This window comes from Pan troglodytes, chromosome 18 (genome assembly GCF_028858775.2).
Source record: "Pan troglodytes isolate AG18354 chromosome 18, NHGRI_mPanTro3-v2.0_pri, whole genome shotgun sequence".
Taxonomy (NCBI): domain Eukaryota; kingdom Metazoa; phylum Chordata; class Mammalia; order Primates; family Hominidae; genus Pan; species Pan troglodytes.
Genome location: NC_072416.2, coordinates 72382151 through 72401322, shown reverse-complemented (window position 1 = coordinate 72401322; position 19172 = coordinate 72382151). Strand labels below are relative to the sequence as shown.

Here is a 19172-nt window from a genome sequence, read left to right as displayed (position 1 = left end):
ATATGCATCGAGCATCTGCTCTGTGTCAGGCCCGAGACTAGGAATTAGAAAAAAAGAGGGACAGCCAGGCACGATGGCTCACGCCTGTAATCCCAACACTTTGGGAGGGCAAGGTGGGCAGATCACAAGGTCAGGAGTTCAAGACCAGCCTGGCCAACATGGTGAAATCCCATCTCTACTAAAAATACAAAAAGTAACTGGGCATGGTGGTGCGTGCCTGTAATCCCAGCTACTTGCGAGACTGAGGCAGGAGAATCGCTTGAACCCAGGAGGTGGAGGTTGCAGTGAGCCAAGACACGCCACTGCACTCCAGCCTGGCGACAGAGAGAGACTCCGTCTCAAAAAAACAAAAAAAGAAGGAAAAAAAAAAGAAAAAAAGGGGGAGAAAAACCCTCAGTTTAGTCCAACTGGGGAAGAGGGAGAGAGGCTCAGGAGACCGGGGTTTGAGTTCTAGCTTCAAGTCCTGAGGGAGTCACTTCACCAAAAAAAGGAGGGGTCCATATGAGATTATCTCTAAAGATCCCTTCAGCTCTGTGTTAATGTACACGCCTAGAACTGCAAAGTTCCACTAGCCCCAAAGTCAGGGTCTCTAGGTTTGGCCTGATGTCATGGTGAGGCGGCTGTCAGCAGCAATAGTCCTGGGGATGGGCCTATCTGTACAAGGGACCACCTGTATGTAGCAGGAATGTACCTACCTCTATGTAGCCTACATCCCCCAAGAACCCTAACAGCGAACGGCTGCCTTCCAGCCATTAGATTACCAGGGAGTGGGGATGTTGTAGCCCCACTTTGGAGGCACAGCTTACTGAAAGTGAAAGTACAAGGGAACTGGTGGAGAGAGAAACAACTTTATGACTTCAAAGCTCTTTCACAAGTTGGGCCCGGTGGCTCACGCCTGTAATCCCAGCACTTTGGGAGACCGAGGTGGCAGAATTGCTTGAGCCCTGGAGTTTGAGACCACCCTGGGCAACATAGCAAGATCTTGTCAGTACAAATAGTAAAAAAAATTAGCCAGGTGGGTGGATCACGAGGTCAGGAGATCCAGAACATCCTGGCTAACATGGTGAAACACTGTCTCTACTAGAAAAAAATACAAAAAATTAGCCGGGCGTGGTGGCAGGCGCCTGTAGTCCCAGCTACTCGCAAGGCTGAGGCAGGAGAATGGCACGAACCCAGGAGGTGGAGGTTGCAGTCAGCCGAGATCGCGCCACTGCACTCCAGCCTGGGTGACAGAGCAAGACTCCGTCTCAAAAAAAACAAAAATGGCCGGGCGCGGTGGCTCACGCCTGTAATCCCAGCACTTTGGGAGGCCGAGGTGGGTGGATCACCTGAGGTCAGGAGTTGAAGACCAGCCTGGCCAATATGGTGAAACCCCATCTCTACTAAAATACAAAAATTAGCCGGGAATGATGGCGAGTGCCTGTAATCCCAGCTACTCAGAAGGCTGAGACGGGAGAATCGCTTGAACCTGGGAAATAGTGGTTGCAGTAAGCCGAAATTGCACCACTGCACTCCAGCCTGGGTGGCTGAGGGAGACTCCGCCTAAAAAAAAAAAAAAGGAAAACCTTGAAGGAACAGAATGGATAATATTACTCTTAAGTTGTTTAGCTGAAAGTTTTCTTCTTTTTTTCTGGTTCTGTCCAGACTGGAGTGCAGTGGGACAATCACTTAAGCAGCCTTAAACTCCGAGGCTCAGGTGATCCTCCTGCCTCAGCCTCCCAAGTAACTGGGACTACAGTTGCACACCAGCATGCCCAGTTAATTTCTTTTTTTTTCTTTTTTGAGACAGAGTCTCACTCTGTCGCCCAGGCTGGAGCGCTGTGGCGCAATCTCAGCTCACTGCAGCTTCCACCTCCCAAGTTCCTGCAATTCTCCTGCCTCAGCCTCCCAGGTAACTTGGATTACAGGTAAGTGCCACCACACTCAGCTAATGTTTGTATTTTTAATAGAGACAGGGTTTCACCATGTTCCTCAGCCTGGTCTCGAACTCCTGACCTCAGGTGATCTGCCAGCCTCAGCCTCCCAAAGTGCTAGGATTACAGGCATGAGCCACCGCGCCCAGCTAATTTCTGTTTTTGTTATAAATGGAATATTGCCATGCTGCCCACGCTGGTCTCGAACTCCTGGCCTCAATCTCCCAAGGTGTTGGGATGGCATGAGCCACCATGCCCAGCCAAAGTTTTCTCCTTATGAGGAAGATACAATAGAGATGTACAAAGTGAACAGGAGATCCTGACTCCAGCTACTTTCCAAAAGACACATGAATTTCTCATTTTTGCTTACTCATTCACCATAATGAATGCATACTATGTGCCAAGAATCAAAATGAATGACAGCCTATGTCCTTCCTGAGGAGACTATCATATGCAGAATTAACTGCAGTATTGTGTAAAAGGACTGAATATATTAACTATGAGTCTATGAAGGCTGGAACTATTAAAAGCTGTATCCCCACATTCATTTGTTTACCCCCATTTATTTATTCAATCTAAATTTATATTTATTCGATATAAATCCAATATATTTATTCAACATAAACTCATTGATTTATTCACTGGAGGGCTATATGGGATACAGAGGTAGCACAAAGACAGAACCTCAGGTTTCACTTACTAACAGGAGCTGTAAAGGTCTTGGGTGCCTTAAATCACGCTGTGGCTCCAGCTACTCCACAGGAATTTTTTTTTTTTTTTTTTTTTTTTGAGACAGGGTCTCCCTCTCTGTCACCCAGGCTGGAGCGCAGGCAATGGTGCAATCACTTGGCCTTCCAGGCTCAGGTGTTCCTCCCACCTCAGCCTCCGGAGTAGCTAGGACTACAGTCATGTGCCACCAAACCCGACTAATTTTTTGTATTTAAAAAAAATTTTTGAGGCCGGGTACGGTGGCTCACGCCTATAATCCCAGTACTTTGGGAGGTTGAGGCGGGTGGATCACAAGGTCAGGAGATCAAGACCATCCTGGCTAACACGGTGAAACCCTGTCTCTACTAAAAATACAACAACGACAAAAAATTAGCGGGGTATGGTGGCACGCACCTGTGATCCCAGCTACTTGGGAGGCTGAGGCAGGAGAATCGCTTGAACCTGGGAGGCAGAGGTTGCAATGAGCCAAGATCAACTGCACTCCAGCCTGGGCAACAGAAAATTTTCAGCGGGGTACAGTGGCTCACGCCTGTAATCCCAGCACTTTGGGGGGCCGAGGCGGGTGGATCACCTGAGGTCAGGAGTTCGAGAACAGCCTGGCCAACATGGTGAAACCCCATCTCTACTAAAAATACAAAAATTAGCTGGGCATGGTAGCGGGCGCCTGTAATCCCAGCTACTTGGGAGGCTGAGTCAGGAGAATTGCTTGAACCTGGGAGGCGGAGGCTGCAGCGAGCTCAGTTCATGCCATTGCACTCCAGCCTGGGTGACAAAGCGCGACCTGTTTCAACTTTTTTTTTGAGACAGGTCTCGCTCTGTCACCCAGGCTTTACACACAGGTCTCGCTCTGTCACTTTGGGGGGCTGAAACAGGAGGATTGCTTGAGGCCAGGAATTCAAGACCAGCCTGGGCAACATGGGAACACCTGAGCCTGGGAGGTCAATTTTTTTTTTAATTGGCCAGGTGTGGTGGTGTGCACCTGCAGACCCAGCTACTCGGGAGGCTGAGTCCAAAGGGTCGCTTGAGCACAGAAGTTTGAGGCTGCAGTGAGCTATGGTCACACCAAAACATTCCAGCCTAGGTAACAGGGTGAGACCCTGACTCAAACAACAACAAACGTAAAGACACTTTTTTTTTTTTTTGAGACGGTGTTTCGCTCTTGTAGCCCACGCTGGAGTGCAATGGTGCGCAACCTCGGCTCACCGCAAGCTCCACCTCCCGGCTTCAAGCGATTCTCCTGCCTCAGCCTCCCGAGTAGCTGGGACTACGGGCGCCAGTCACCACGCCCGGCTATTTTTGTATATTTGGTAGAGATGGGGTTTCACCGTGTTAGCCAGGATGGTCTCGATCTCCTGACCTCGTGATCTGCCCACCTCGGCCTCCCAAAGTGCTGGGATTACAGGCGTGAGCCACCGCGCCCGGCCGCCTTCCCCTTCTTGATAAGGCTCCCCCTCTTTTACTGTCTCACAGCCTCAAGTGTTTCCCTTCATAATTTCCATACGCGCTTCATGGATTGTTTAATGTGCGCCTCCCCCATCAGGCTGTCAGTTCCATCCCAGCAGCAACGACTGTTCTGGGCTTTTTTTTTTTTTGAAACGGAGTCTCCCTCTGTCACCCAGGCTGGAGTGCAATGGCGTGATCTCAGCTCACTGCAACCTCCGCCTGCCGGGTTCAAGCGATTCTCATGCCTCAGCCTCCGGAGTGGCTGAGATTACAGGCGCGCGCCGCCACGCTCGGCTAATTTTTGTATTTTTAGTAGAAACGGGGTTTCACCATGTTGGCCAGGCTAGTCTCGAACTCCTGATCTCAGGTGATCCGCCCGCCTCGACCTCCCAAAGCGCTGGGATTACAGGCGTGAGCCTCCGCGCCTGGCCCTGGGCTATTACAGCACATCCTCAGCATCTAGTACAGTGGCTGCTAAATACGTACTTCGTGATCCGGTATACTAATCCTTTAACACCAAGTTCGGAATTAACTCACATGTTTCAAAGCACACCGAGAAATACAAACTGTTTTACAGAACAGCTGAAGATGACGGTCTAGGTGCGCCTGGACCGGCATCAGCTGTTTAGTTAATTTTAAGAAATCAAGGAATGGCTGGCTTACAGCAGGATTGCACCCAGCTGGCCCATCCTTCCTCCCGTGCCCCCACCCGCCCCTAGGGGATTAAAACCAAGGGAGCTAAAACCCCAGGTTGGCAACCGTGAGGTCTTGGTGCTCAGCAAATCCACCCGACGCCGCGACACTCGCAGCGCTCCCGGGGGCGAACGCAAGGCCACACTGTCCAGCTCCCGCTCCAGCCCAGACTGGGCTTCTCCAGGCCACGCGGGGCCTGATCCTGGGGCCCACTGCGGCTGCGGAGCTTTCCCCCCAGGCTGCGGGCCCAGCCGCTCTCCTAGCACCGCAGAGCTCTCCGAGGGCGGCCTACCTCTCCTAGGGTCGCCGTCCCCAGCTCCTCCCTCAGAGTCCCCCGCCAAGGCCCCGCTGCACCTATTCCTGCAGACGCGCAGCTGTACCGGCCTCAGACCACGACCTACCACAACCCGCCACGCTCCATCCAATCAGAGCGCGCCGACGGAAAGTGCCCCGCCGCGCCTTACATCATGAGATATTATTGGTCAACCAACATGCCAGTCAAACTGAGGACGAATCCGTTCATTAGTGGATTCCTGGGAAGGCGTCTCTAACTTGGCTGATGCAACTGCGAGAAAAGGTGGGATGGGGTGCGTCACGTGATCGAGTTAGACAGCCCCCGCCCCCCGGCTCCCGGAGGTCGACATTTTGGTTTCCATAGGCAAAGTCCTAACACCACAATTGACATAGTTAAAAAGGGGAGACGGTAACGTGTTTGGTAGAGGTTACATATCTTGCTATAGTTGTTTATTTTAGTTGCTGAGTGATACGCAGCCCTCAAAGAGTCTGACATTGTGCCCATGGTTACACTTGTCCCGGGGAGACCTTGAATTTGGTGTGGAAGAAATAACATCAGTAGTTGAGGTACGATTGGATCAGCATCTGGTCCTCGATTTGCCTTTGGAAAAAAAAAAAGTTAATATTGATAGGCCTGGGGGAGGAGGGTGAATATATATATATATACATATACATATATACATGCCAGGTGCGGTGGCTCACGCCTATAATTGCAACACTTTGGGAGGCCAAGGTGGGAAGATCACCTGAACCCAGGAGTTGGAGACCAGCCTGGTCAACATAACTAGACCCTGTCTCTACGAAAAATTTTTTAAAAGGCCGGGCGCGGTGGCCCACACCTGTAATCCTAGCACTTTGGGAGGCTGAGGCCAACGGATGACGAGGTCAGGAGACCGAGAGCATCCTGGCCAACATGGTGAAACCCCGTCTCTACTAAAAACACAAAATTAGCCGGGCGCGCATCTGTAGTCCCAGCCACTCGGGAGGCTGAAGCAAGGGAATCGCTTGACCTCGGGAGGCGGAAGTTGCGGTGAGCCGAGATGGCGCCACTGCACTCCAGCCTGGCTACGGAGCAAGACTCCGTCTCAAAAAAAAAAAAAAAAAAAAAAAAAAAAAATTAGCCAGTCATAGTGGCGCATGCTTGTAGTCCCAGCTACTTGGGAGGTTGAAGTGGGAGGATCACTTGAGCCTAGGAAGTTGAGGCTGCAGTGAGCCCTGATCGTGACACTGCATTCCTTGGGCGACAGAGCGAGGCCCTGTCTGAAAAATATGTATGTATTTATACGTGAGGCATTGCATCAAACATTTCACATGCTTATTTCATTTGATTTTTAAACTGTGTATGAGGTCAGCTGGAGTCCCCTTTTTACAAATGAGGAAATTACCTTGCACAAGTTCACACCCAATAGTAAGTTGTAGAGACAGGATCCAAACCTGTGTCTATTTAACTCCAAAGCCTATGCTCTTAACCACTTCACTATTACCTCCATCATCTGATATATCCAAATACACGGGTAATAAATTGTGCTGCTGGTCATAACTCAAGTTACAGACATTACAGAAAAATACTACTTTTTATGCAAAAAGAGCATCCTACACAAAAAGAAGGTCAAGCCCAAAAGCCAGTAAAAACATAAATCATTTGATTTACTTTCCCACTTCATAGCTGCTCACAAATAGTAATCATCAAACCTACCATTTGTTGAGCACTTAGTATACAGCAGGCACCAATCTAAGCTTTTAATCCTCACAACCTTATCATGAGTTACTACTACTATCTGCTTTTAATAGAGTAAAAGAAGGCAGAGAGAGAGGTTAAGTAACACAGCTGAGGGCAAAACCAGGAGACACAAGTGTTTATTCTGATCCACAGTGCCCTAAATAGCATATATTTAGCTTAAACAATCTGGGAAATGAGTCAGACTTCTAAGCCACCACACTTAAAATAGAAAGCCAAAAGGTATGTATGAATTGTACTTTCAAAATAAAATAATACAGGTTGTAATCTCAATAATTTAGTTCTGCTGCCAGAGTTGTTACTAGGATAGTATCTTCATTAATAAAATAATTATAAACAGATTAAAATAATTTTTTGGCCTAGCGCGGTGACTCATGCCTGTAATCCCAGCACTTTTGGGAGGCCTAGGCAGGCAGATCATGAGGTCAGGAGATTGAGACCATCCTGGCTAACACGACGAAACCCCATCTCTACTAAAAAATACAAAAAAAGTAGCCGGGCGTGGTGGCGGGCACCTGTAGTCCCAGCTACTCTGGAGGCTGAGGCAGGAGAATGGTGTGAACCCGGGAGGCAGAGCTAGCAGTGAGCCGAGATCAGGCCAATGCACTCCAGCCTGGGCCGCAGAGTGAGACTTTGTCTCAAAATAAATAAATAAATAAATAAATAAGAATTTTTTATTCACCCATTAAGAGAGATTGTAGGCCAACACAGAGACTCACACCTGTAATCCCAACACTTTGGGAAGCCAAGGCAAGAGGATCAATGGAGCCCAAGTGTTTGAAACCAGCCTAGGCAACATAGTGAGACTCTGTTAAAAAAAAAAAAAAAAAATTTCTTTTTAATTAGCTAGGTGTGGTGGCATTCGCCTGTAGTCCCAGCTGCTCAAGAGGCTGAGGAAGGAGAATCACTTGGAGCCCAGAAGCTGAAGGCTTCAGTGAGCTAAGATCTCGCGACTGCACTCCAGCCTGGGCAACAAAGCAAGACCCTTGTCTCTCTCTCTTTTTTTTTCCTTTTTTTGAGGCAGAGTTTCACTCTTGTTGCCCAGGCTGGAGTGCAATGGCATGATCTCGGCTCATGTCAACATCTGCCTCCTGGCTCAGCCTCCCGAGTAGCTGAGATTACAGGCGCCCACCACCAAGCCCAGTTATTTTTTTTTCTTCTATTTCTAGTAGAGATGAGGGTTTCACCATGTTGGCCAGGCTGGTCTTGAACTCCCGACCTCAGGTGATTCGCCTGCCTTGGCCTCCCAAAGTGTTGGGATTTCAGGCGTGAGCCATCGCGTCCGGCCCCCTTGTCTCTTAAAACAAAAAAAAGAGAGAAATTGTAATTGAGGCCCAAAAGTCTCATTCTAATATAATTATCTAATGATATTTTTCTGTGATATTTTTCTCTTGTAGATGTCAACTACATGCTAGAAAGAATGCTATCTTAATGCAATGTGCAAATTATGTATTTTAGGAAACTACTGGCAAGTTCTTGATTTATTCTAGGCTAAGCAAATAGGCCTGTAGGTGGGAGTGAGCAATATGCACATGGCTTGCTCTCCAGTAGAACATTTGTTGAACTCCATCTTGGGGCATGAGAAAGATAACCAAAGGACTGAAATAGTACAACAGCTGTGATTGCCCCACTACACTCCAGCCTGGGCCGCAGAGTGAAACAACAGGCCAGGCACAGTGGCTCATGCCTGTAATCCCAACACTTTGGGAGGCCGAGGCGGGCAGATTACCTGAGGTTGGGAGTTCAAAATCAGCCTGGCCAACCTGGTGAAACCCCATCTCTACTAAAAATACAAAAATTATCTGGGTGTGGTGGCGGCCACCTGTAATCCCAGCTACTCAGAAGGCTGAGGCAGAGGCTGCAGTGAGTCAAGATTGTGCCACTGCACTCCAGCCTGGGAGACAAGAGCGAAACTCTGTCTCAAAAAAATTAAATTTAATTTAATTTAAAAAATAATAAAAACAACAAACAGAAACAGGCCGGCGTGATGGCGTATACCTTTAATCACCATACTTTGGGATTCTGAGGTGGGTGGATGGCTTGAGCCCAGGAGTTTGAGACTAGCCTGAGCAACATGACAAAACTCAATCTCTACAAAAAAATACAAAAATTAGCTGGGCATGGTGGCATGCATCTGTAGTCCCAGCTATTCAGGAGGCTGAGGTGGGAGGATAGCTTGAGCCAGGGAAGTAAAGGATGCAGTAAGCCATGATCGTGCCACTGCACTCCAGCCTGGGTGGCAGAATGAGACAGTGTCTCAATTAAAAAAAAAAAGAAAGAAATGGAAACAAGTGGAAAAAAAAAAAAAACTAACATAGCTTTGGATGGATGTAGCGCTAGACTCTTAACTCTCCCATGGCATCTTAGCTAGTTTTAGCATCTATAAAATGGGTTTACAATGCTGGCTTATTTGGTACTAAGTCAAATGGGGATGGCTGAATTTTTAAGAGCCTCTAAAGGAATATTTCAATTGAGCATATTATAATTTTTTTGTCTAATGTACTTTTCAGACCATAAAACGCTAAAGGAATCACCTAGGATCTTAAAATATTGCTAAATTGAATAGGTCTGGGGTAGGGCCTGAGAGCCTGAATTTTTTTTTTTTTTTTTTTTTTTTTTTTTTTTTTTTTGAGACGGAGTCTCACTCTGTCGCCCAGGCTGGAGTGCAGTGGCGCGATCTCTGCACACTGCAAGCTCCGCCTCCCGGGTTCACGCCATTCTCCTGCCTCAGCCTCGGGAGTAGCTGGGACTACAGGCGCCCGCTACCACGCCCAGCTAATTTTTTGTATTTTTAGTAGAGACGGGGGTTTCACAGTGTTAGCCAGAATGGCCTCGATCTCCTGACCTCGTGATCCACCCGCCTCGGCCTCCCAAAGTGCTGGGATTACAGGCGTGAGCCACCGCGCCCGGTCGAGAGCCTGCATTTTTAACAGGCTTCAGGCGACATCTATGCTACTGAGAGATTATACTTGGAATACCAAGGGTCTAGATTAGAGGATGTGCGTCTGCACCTATTTGTTCAGATGCAAAATTTTTAAAAAGTTTGACCCACGGGGGGAGATGCTAATGGCTCATCATTCACCAAATGAGTGACCACTATGTGTTAGTCACTGAGGATCAAGATTAAAGATCTTGCCCTGCCCTCATGCAGTTCCCAGTCTCACCAGGAAGCCAGACATTTAGCAGGAAACAAAGCCCTCTGCGGGAGGCTTGCGCTGGTCTTTGGCCCCCAGAGTTCCTGGGGCGCGTGCCCGAGCGCTGTACCGTCCCCTCAGCTGATTGGCTGACAGGATTTCCAGGCCTCAGCCAATGAGGCTCCGGCTTGACCAGTGCCAAGAGCAGCGGTTGTTGGAGTGTAACTGCCATGCTCAGCCGCGATGGCTGGGGCTGCCGGGCGCGTCCAAGGTCGCGCCCTGCGGCGGTTTCCCATCACCCTGCCTGTGGGCGACGTGAGTATCTGCGAGGGTAGAAGCCAGACCCTTTCCTCCCACGTTTAGGTGCCTTCCTCGCCCCTACTCCTGGGTAGAGGAATAACAATATTTCTCGAGGCTTCGGCCCAAGGTCTTAGCCTTGTGATCTAGAATCCGCCATCTGTGAGGTGGGTACTTCCTGTGATTTCAGGGGAAACTGAGACTGGCTAGGCTCACGTGGGAGTAAATGCAGGAGGCTGAATTCCAATCCAGATGCTCTTATTCCCCGAACACTCTTCTTTCCACGCCCGCTTTGGAAACCAGGTTCCTTCTTAGCCAGAGTCTCACAATGCGCAGGTGTATTGGGGGTGAACTTAGGAGAGTCTGAAACCCCGATGCTATTTTTAAGTTTTTTTGTTTTTTGTTTTGTTTTGAGACAGGCTGGAGTGCAGTGGCATGATCACGACTCACTGCAGCCTTGAACTCCTGGGATCAAGTGATCCTCCCACCTCAGCCTCAGGAGTAACTGGGACTACAGGCTCACGCCACCACGCCCAGCTGCTTAAAAAAAAATTTTTTTTTTTTTTTTTTTTTGTAAAGACGGGGTCTCCCAATGTTGCCCAGGCTTGCATATTTATTTAGTAGAAGAAAAAACACATGCTAAAATCGTGTACGGGCAGGATAAACACCAAATTTGGCATAGCTGCTGTCTTCCTGGGATGAGTATACGGAGATTATCAATTGGACCTTAGTAATTTTATTTATTAAGTTTTGAGGTGGGAATCTAAGTATTTGTTATATTATACCCTTTCTTGTTTGTCTGAAATACATTTTTAAAAGGGAAACATGGAGCCAAGCACAGCTGCACACACCTGTAGTCCCAGCTACTTGGGAAGCAGAGGCAAGTGAACCTCTTGAACTCAGGAGTTCAAGGATATAGTATGTGCTGTAATGGTGCCTGTGAATAGCCACTGCACTCCAGCCTGGGCAACATAGCAAGACCCTGTCTCTAATTAAAAAAAACCCATGCATATGGAAAATAATTTCAGAGGATAAAGCATACTCAATCCACCCCCACCCTTCTAGAGGCCCTCACCAGGGGCAGCCATGGTTATCAGTTTTGTGTGTATCTTAAGCTTTTTTTTTTTTTTTGAGACAGAGGCTCGCTCTGTTGCCCAGGCTGGAGTGCAGTGGCATGATCTCAGCTCACTGCAACCTCTGCCTCCTGGGTTCAAGCAATTCTCTGCCTCAGCCTCCCAAGTAGCTGGGATTACAGGCACCCACCACCATGCTCAGCTGATTTTTGTATTTTTAGTAGAGACAGAGTTTCACCATCTTGACCAGGCTGATCTTGAACTCCTGACCTCGTGATCCACCACCTTGGCCTCCCAAAGTGCTGGGATTACAGGCATGAGCCACCGCACCTGGCCACATTTTTTTTGTTTTTTAAGAGGCGATGGTTTCACTATGTTGTCCAGGCTGGCTTCGAACTTCTGAGCTCAGGCGATCCTCCAGCCTCAGCTTCAGGAGTAGCTGGGACTGCAGACACAGGCCACTGCTCCGGTCTTCTTAGGCATTTTCCATAGTGTATAAAAGCATATATGGGAGCTTGGGGGCTTTTGGGGTGGGGGTTCCTGTTTGTTTTGTACAAGTGAACCTACTATATACGGTCCTGCAACTTGGGCGATGTAATTTTTAACCTCATTAAAATGTTTTGCAAATTTCATTAATCTCTAGCCCTGTGAAACAATATAATTTATCTGGGAAAATATCCCCAGGGTTGCTTTTGAATTGATGAGATGTAGGTCATGGCTACCAAGGTGGTGTTTGCCTTTTTCTTTTTAGCACATCCTCATGTGTAAGGTCAAAAACAAAAAACAAAAACGTCTTCTCCAGTTAACCCTGTGAGAGTGCAGGAATAAATAATCCTAGCAAGTAGAATGTTCTCTGGAACTGCTTTACCCTTTCTCAAAACGTTTTTACTCTTACAGTACCGGTAAAATTCCACAGAGAACCCACCATGGCTTGATTTTTGTTTGTTTGTTTTTATTTATGTATTTATTTGAGACAGAGTCTTGCTCTGTGGTCCAGGCTGGAGTGCAGTGGCATGATCTTGGCTCACTGCAACCTCCACCTCCCGGGTTCAAGCGATTCTCCTGCCTCAGCCTCCTGAGTAGCTGGAACTACAGGCGCCCGCCACCATGCCCAGCTAATTTTTTTTTCTTTGTATTTTTAGTAGAGATGGGGTTTCACCATGTTAGCGAGGATGTTCTCGATCTCCTTACCTTGTGATCCGCCCACCTTAGCCTCCCAAAGTGCTGGGATTAGAGGTGTGAGCCACCGTGCCCGGCCTTTATTTATTTATTTATTTTTGAGATGGAGTTTCACTCTGTCGCCAGGCTGGAGTGCAGTGGCATCATCTCGGCTCACTGCAACCTTCACCTCCTGGGTTCAAGCGATTCTCCTGCCTCAGCCTCCCAAGTAGCTGGGACTACAGGTGCATGCCACCACACCCAGCTAATTTTTGTATTTTTAGTAGAGACAGGGTTTCACCATGTTGGTCAGGATGGTCTCAATCTCCTGACCTCGTGATCCACCTGCCTTGGCCTCCCAAAGTGCTGGGATTACAGGTGCAAGCCACCGTGCCCAGTCTATTTATTTATTTTTTTTGAGACAGAGTTTCACTCGTTGCCCAGGCTGCAGTGTGATGGCATGATCTCGGCTCACTGCAACCTTTGCCTTCTGGGTTCGAGCGATTCTCCTGCCTCAGGCTTACAAGTAGCTGGGATTACAGGTGTGCACCACCATGCTTGGCTAATTTTTGTATTTTTAGTAGAGATAGGGTTTCACCATGTTGGCCAAGCTGGTCTTGATATCCTGACCTCAGGTGATCCACCCACCTCGGCCTCCCAAAGTGCTGGGATTACAGGTGTGAGCCATTGTGCCCGGCCTCATGGCTTGAAATTAACTTATTGTTGTATAATATTGGCAAAATGAAAGAGGTTGGGATTCATTTTTTTCAGATTGTAGAAAAATGCCTAGTTTCTTTCTAGGGAAGTAACAAGGGAAGAGAAGCTTCTTTGATTCTAGTTAGGAGAAAGCAGTTCTTTCATTTAATCCTTATTTTACAACTACTAAAAGCCCAAGATATTTCTTCCTATTTATTTATTTGTTTATGAGGCAGAGTCTTACTCTGTTGCCCAGACTAGAGTGCAGTGACACAAACACTGCTAACTGCAGCCTCAACTTCCTGGGCTCAAGTGATCCTCCCACCTCAGCCTCCCAAGTAGCTGGAACTGCAGGCATGTGCGATGACCCCTGGCTAATTTTTAAATTTTTCTTGTGTAAGGATAAGGCCTCGCTATGTTGTTGTTTTCAAACTCCTGGATTCAAGCGATCCTCCCACCTCCACCTCCCAAAATGCTAGGATTACACATGTGAGCTACTGTGCCTGGCCAATCCTGGCACTTTGGGAGGTGGAGGTGGGAGGATCACTTGAGCTCAGGAGTTTGAGACCAGCCAGGACAACACAGCAAGATCTGTCTCTATCTTAAAAAAACAAAAGGCCGGGTGCAGTGGCTCACGCCTGTAATCCCAGCACTTTGGGAGGCCAAGGCAGGCGGATCACGAGGTCAGGAGATTGAGACCATCCTGGCCAACATGGTGAAACCCCATCTCTATTAAAAATAGAAAAACTAGCTGGGCATGGTGGCGCATGCTTGTAATCCCAGCTACTTGGGAGGCTGAGGCAAGAGAATTTCTTGAACCCAGGAGGTGGAGGTTGCAGTGAGCCGAAATCGTGCCACTGCACTCCAGCCTGGGCGACAGAGCCAGACTCAATCTCAAAAAACAAACAAAAACCCAAGTGCTGAGATTACAGGCATGAGCCACCACACCTAGCTCTATTTAATTATTTTACTATTTTAATTTTATTTATTTTTTTCCTAGACAGAGTTTTGCTCTGTCACCCAGGCTGGAGTGCAGTGGCCCTGTCATGGCTCACTGCAGCCTAGACCTCCTGGGCTCAAGTGATCCTTCCGCCTCGGCCTCCAGAAGTGCTGGGATTACATGCATGAGCCACCGCACCGTCTGTTTTCTTCCTTTTTAACATTCTCCTGATTCTACAACCCTTACATAGGAGAGCTGCAATTCCTCCTCTTGGGGTACAAATTTATGAGTGCAGGTGCAGTTTTGTTACATGCCTAACAAGATTGCATAGTGGTCAAGTGGACTTTTAACCAAATGGGTTGTCAGGGCTGATTGCCAACATCTGGACATTTTAAATTACCAATCTGAAAAGGGAAACACCTCTGTGCTTGTTTTGCATTTTGGTGACTATTGGTAATGGTTTTCTGTTTTGATATATTCAATCTGTTCAATCTGTATTAGTGCCTACTCTGCCACTGTGTTGGGCGGGAATCTGATTTTGTTCTTTGGTTGGAGATCCAAGTTAACCAGAGCTTAGGCATTTTAAGATAACTACCTCAGCTTGATAGGAAAGCTTGCTCTGCCCGGGGTTAAGGGGTACGGGTCTGAGGGCGACAGAATCGATAGCCTCAAGTGGGCAAAGGGTGGCCAAACAGGAGTGGCCTCCGACGTCACTGTGGCGCGCCGCTTCCGGTCTGCAGCCTTGTGGTGGGGCTGGAGCAGAGCCTGCCGCGAAACCCCGGAGCCCACGATCCCTCGTGCCATCCCTCGAATCCGCCAGCACGAGCGTCCCACCCGCGCCTGGGACCATGGCCACTGACTCATGGGCCCTGGCGGTGGACGAGCAGGAAGCTGCGGCTGAGTCGGTGAGTTGGCTTCAGCCCTAAAAGGGTCAGGGGACTAGTTCTGGTCGGAGACTTGGTCCCTGGGAAAGAATGCTTCCCAGGTTGATTAGAGGCTGGATGGGGTGGCGGGGAGGATAGGGATGGAGCCTGGACCCTGAGCTGGCTTTGTTTACGCAGCCGCCTCCGCGTTACGTAAGCGCAGGTGAGTGCTCCTATCGGTAAAGCGCTCAGTTGCCTGTCTGTCTTCCTGGAACCAGGAAGAATCATAGATTGCACCCATCACCCTAGATTGTGTTTTGTTTGTTTTTAATTGAAATAGAGACATGGTCTTGCTAGGTTGCCCAGGCTGGTCTGGAACTCCTGGCCTCAAGCTATCTTCCTGCCTCGGCCTTTCAAAGCACCAGGATTACAGGCTGAGCCATTGTTCCTGGCCGCCCCGGTTTGTAATAGTTATTTTAGGTGTCATTCTCCACCTCTACATTCAGAGCTTCTTTGGCTCAGGGACCATGTCTTTGCTCATATTTGTGTGCTTCCTCAGTGATAAGTGATGGACCCAGTAGGTGTGGCAGTCAGCAAATCCTTTCCTCATCGGCTTCACTTTGTTCTTTTTTTCTGGACCTGACACATGGTAAGCAAGAGATGTGTTAAACACTACTGCGTAGAATTAATTTCTCCCACCGAAACACTTTAAATCCTAGTAGGCTTTGAACCTACTTCTGTTAGTACTTATTGCTATGACTTCCTCAAGAATAAGAACCTTGTCTTTTATTTTTATAGCTGATAAAAAATAAGTTGTATATACACATTGTTTAAAGAGTGAAGTTATTTTAAAAACAACGGTTCCCGCCAATTCTTTTCCTCCCCAGAGGCAACTCCTTTTTTTTTTTTGGAGACAGGGTCACACTCTGTTGCCCAGGCTGGGGTGCAGTGGAGTGATCTTGGCTCACTGCAGTCTCTGCCTCCCGGGCTCAAGCCATCCTCCCATCTCAGCCTCCTGAGTAACTGGGACTGTAGTCATGTGCCACTATGCCCAACTACTTTTTGTATTTTTTTTGTAGAGATGGGGACTTGCCATGTTGCCCAGGCTGGTCTCGAACTCCAGCGTGCAAGTGATCCACCTGCCTCAGCCTCCCAAAGTGCTGGGATTACAGGTGTGAGCCACTGCATTCAGCCTCTTTTTTCTGTTTCTTTCTTTCTTTACATATATTTTTTGAGAGAGGGTCTTGCCCTGTCACCCAGGCTGGAGTGCATTGACACCATCTCTTGCCAACTACAACCTCCCCTTCCCAGGCTCAAGTGATCCTCCCACCTCAGCTTCCTGAGTAACCGGGACTACAAGCATGTGCCAACATATGCAGCTAACTTTTTAATTTTTTGTGAAGACGAGGTCTCACTATATTACCCAGGTTGGTCTTGACCTGCTGGGCTCAAGCCATCCTCCCACCTCGGCCTCCCAAAGTGTTGGGTTATAGGCCTGAGCCACTTTGCCTGGCCCTTTACTTTTCTATAAAATTTATTTTACTTGGAATTCTTAATTGCCTTATGTTTATGCTTCATTTTTTTTTCTTAATTATCAATTCAACCCCAAACTGTCTTCCAGTTGTCTAAGTTTATCTCAGGATGCTTAGACTCATCAAGTATTCTATCAATTCCATTTCTCCTAGGCCTTTAAGTCTGCTTCAAATTGGACTAGTTACTCCTGTCTTTAGAGCACAGTTCATATTGGGGGATAGAGGGAACAGGGCAAATTTCCCTTCAGCCTCATTCTGCAGATTCTTTCCTCCTTTCTCTTGTCTTTTGGATCTCTTGGATCCCTTCCTTTCTGTACCCCTACTTTTCCATCTTTCTTGATTTATTCCTTATTTTAGTGCAGCCATCTGTCAGCTTTCTGGAGGTGTATGGGAAGTAAATTACTTTAAGAATATTCCATGTCTTAAAAAATCTAATTTTGCCCTGTAATTTGGATAATAGTTTGGCTGGGTATAGAATTGTAGGTTGAAAATTATTTTCCTGCCAAATTTTAAATGTATTGTTCCATTGCCTTCTAGATTTCTGTATTTGTTGTTGAAATGTTTGAGACCATCCTGATTCTTGATGTGACTTGTTTTCCCCTTTCTAAGCTTGGAGAATCTTCTGTTTGTCTTTAATATTCAGAAAATTTATGGTAATATGTCTTGGTATGGGTGTATTTTCATCCATATTACTGGCCCCTGGGTGTGGGTACTTTCAATCTGAAAAACTCTTGTTCTTCAGTTATGAGAACTTTTCTTGAATAATTTCATTGCTGATTTCTTCTTCTTTGTTTTTTCTTAATTCCCTCTTTTCCAGAACTCACTTTCTCTCTTTCTCTCTCTCTCTCTTTTTTCTTTTTTTTTAAGACAGTGTCTGTCTATGTTGCCCAGTCTGGAGTGCAGTAGCTATTCACAGGCAGAATCATAGTGTACTACAACCTTGAACTCCTGGGTCATAGTGTACTACAACCTTGAACTCCTGGGCTCAAGCGATCCTCCTGCCTCAGCCTCCCTCGTAGCTGGGACTACAGGTGCGCACCACTGCATAGCTTTTCCCAGAACTCTTATTAGAGATGAATGTTGGATCTGTTGGACTGGCCCTTTAATTTTTTTTTTTTTTGAAATGAAGTTTCGCTCTTGTCTGCCAGGCTGGAGTGCAATGGCACGATCTTGGCTCACTGCAACCTCTGCTTCTTGAGTTCAAGCGATTCTCCTGCCTCAGCCTCCCGAGTAGCTGGGATTACAGGCATGTGCCACCATGCCTGGCTACTTTTTGTATTTTTAGTAGAGGTGGGGTTTCACCATGTTGGCCGGGCTGGTCTTGAACTCCTGACCTCAAGTGATCCGCATGCCTCAGCCTCCCAAAGTCCTAGAATTACAGGCGTGAGCCACCACACCTGGCCAGCCCTTTAATTTTTTTAAAAGTCAGGTTTATGGAGGTATAATTTACACAGAGTAAAATTAAACTTTGTTAGTGTACAGTTCTATGAATTTTGACAAAAGCATACAGTTGTGTAACTACCACCACAGGCAACACATAAACCCTCTCTACAAAGAACTACAACTTCTTGTAGTTCACTCCCTCTCCTCACCCTTCTCTGGCAGCTGCTGATATGTTTTCTGTCATTATAGTTTTGCGTTTTCCAACGTGTCATAAAATGGAATCATATATATAATATGTAACCTTTTGAAAAGTCTGGCTTCTTCCACTTAGTATTATGCATTTAGAATTCAACCAAGTTGCATGTATCAGTAGTTCATTCCTTTTTATTGCTGAGTAGAATTCCACTGTGGATATATATACACAGTTTGCTTATTCTTCTATTGATGGACACTTGAGTAATTTTCAGTCTGAGACAATATGAAGAAAGCTACTCTATACATTAAGGTACAGATTTTTGTATGGACATATGTTTGCATTTCTCTTGGGTAAAGTCAATATCAAAGAGTAGGATTTACTGTGTTATGTGGTATATGATTAACTTTGTAAGTTATGTGCCCAACTATTTTCCAAAGTGTATCATTCTGCTTTTCCAACAGCAATGGATGAGAGCTTCAACTGCCCCACATCCTTCCCTGCACAGTATTGTCAGTTTCCTTCATTCTAATAGGTACATGCTGGTGTCTCACTGTGGTTTTAACTTATATATCTCCCTAATGACTAATGATGTTGACAATCTTTTCATGTGCTTATTTGCCATGTATGTAACATCTTTGAAGTGGCTTTTCAAACCTTTTGCCCATTTTTAAAGTAGGATTGTTTTTGTTTTTAGTTGGGAAGTTTCTTTATATATTCTGGATAGAAGTTCTGTTTTTTGTTTTTGTTTTTGTTTTTTTTGAGACAGGGTCTCACTCTGTCACCCAGGCTAGAGTCAGGCTAGAGTGCAGTGGCACGATCTTGGCTCACTGAAACCTCCACCTCCTGGGCTCAAGGGATTCTCCCACCCTGTCTCCAGAGTAGCTGGGACCACAGGCATGCGCCACCACATCTGGCTAATGTATGTATTTTTTGTAGAGACAGGGTTTTGCCATGTTGTCCAGGCTGGTCTTGGAACACTTGGGTTCAAGCAATCCGCCCACCTGGGCCTCCCAGATTGCTGAGATGGATTACAGGCATGATAAGTTCTTTATCGGATATGTTTTGCGTATATTCTCTCAAACTACAACTT

At 47.0% G+C, this 19172-nt stretch overlaps 2 protein-coding genes and 1 long non-coding RNA gene across 19 annotated transcripts in view; 1 reads left to right on the top strand and 2 right to left on the bottom strand.

Moving 5' to 3' along the window:
• Nucleotides 1-5225, bottom strand: part of AARS1 (alanyl-tRNA synthetase 1) — a 35836-nt gene extending 30611 nt beyond the window's left edge. The window contains exon 1 of one of the 2 annotated variants that reach the window (XM_016930106.4): nucleotides 5071-5225. The gene's annotated coding sequence lies outside the window, so the exon portion shown is untranslated. The remainder of the gene's footprint in view (nucleotides 1-5070) is intronic. The other variant, XM_063797424.1, reaches the window with a different exon arrangement.
• Nucleotides 5226-5242: 17 nt separating this feature from the next.
• LOC134808768 (uncharacterized) lies at nucleotides 5243-10059 on the bottom strand. The gene is made up of 3 exons (XR_010152452.1): nucleotides 9975-10059; nucleotides 5601-5673; nucleotides 5243-5343 (listed from the first exon to the last, which is right to left on the bottom strand). It is a non-coding gene; the product is annotated as an uncharacterized LOC134808768 (long non-coding RNA).
• Nucleotides 5363-19172, top strand: part of DDX19B (DEAD-box helicase 19B) — a 44263-nt gene continuing 30453 nt past the window's right edge. For 2 of the 16 annotated variants that reach the window (XM_063796204.1, XM_024349400.3), the window contains exon 1: nucleotides 14712-15013. Coding sequence is in view for 7 of the 16 variants with exons in the window: in XM_054668015.1 (XP_054523990.1) it covers nucleotides 10175-10259 (85 nt within the window). In the remaining 9 variants the exon portion in view is untranslated. Of the gene's footprint in view, nucleotides 5640-10118; nucleotides 10409-13703; nucleotides 15014-19172 lie in introns of those variants that run through there. The other 14 variants (XM_054668014.2, XM_024349396.3, XM_024349394.3 and 11 more) reach the window with 14 other exon arrangements.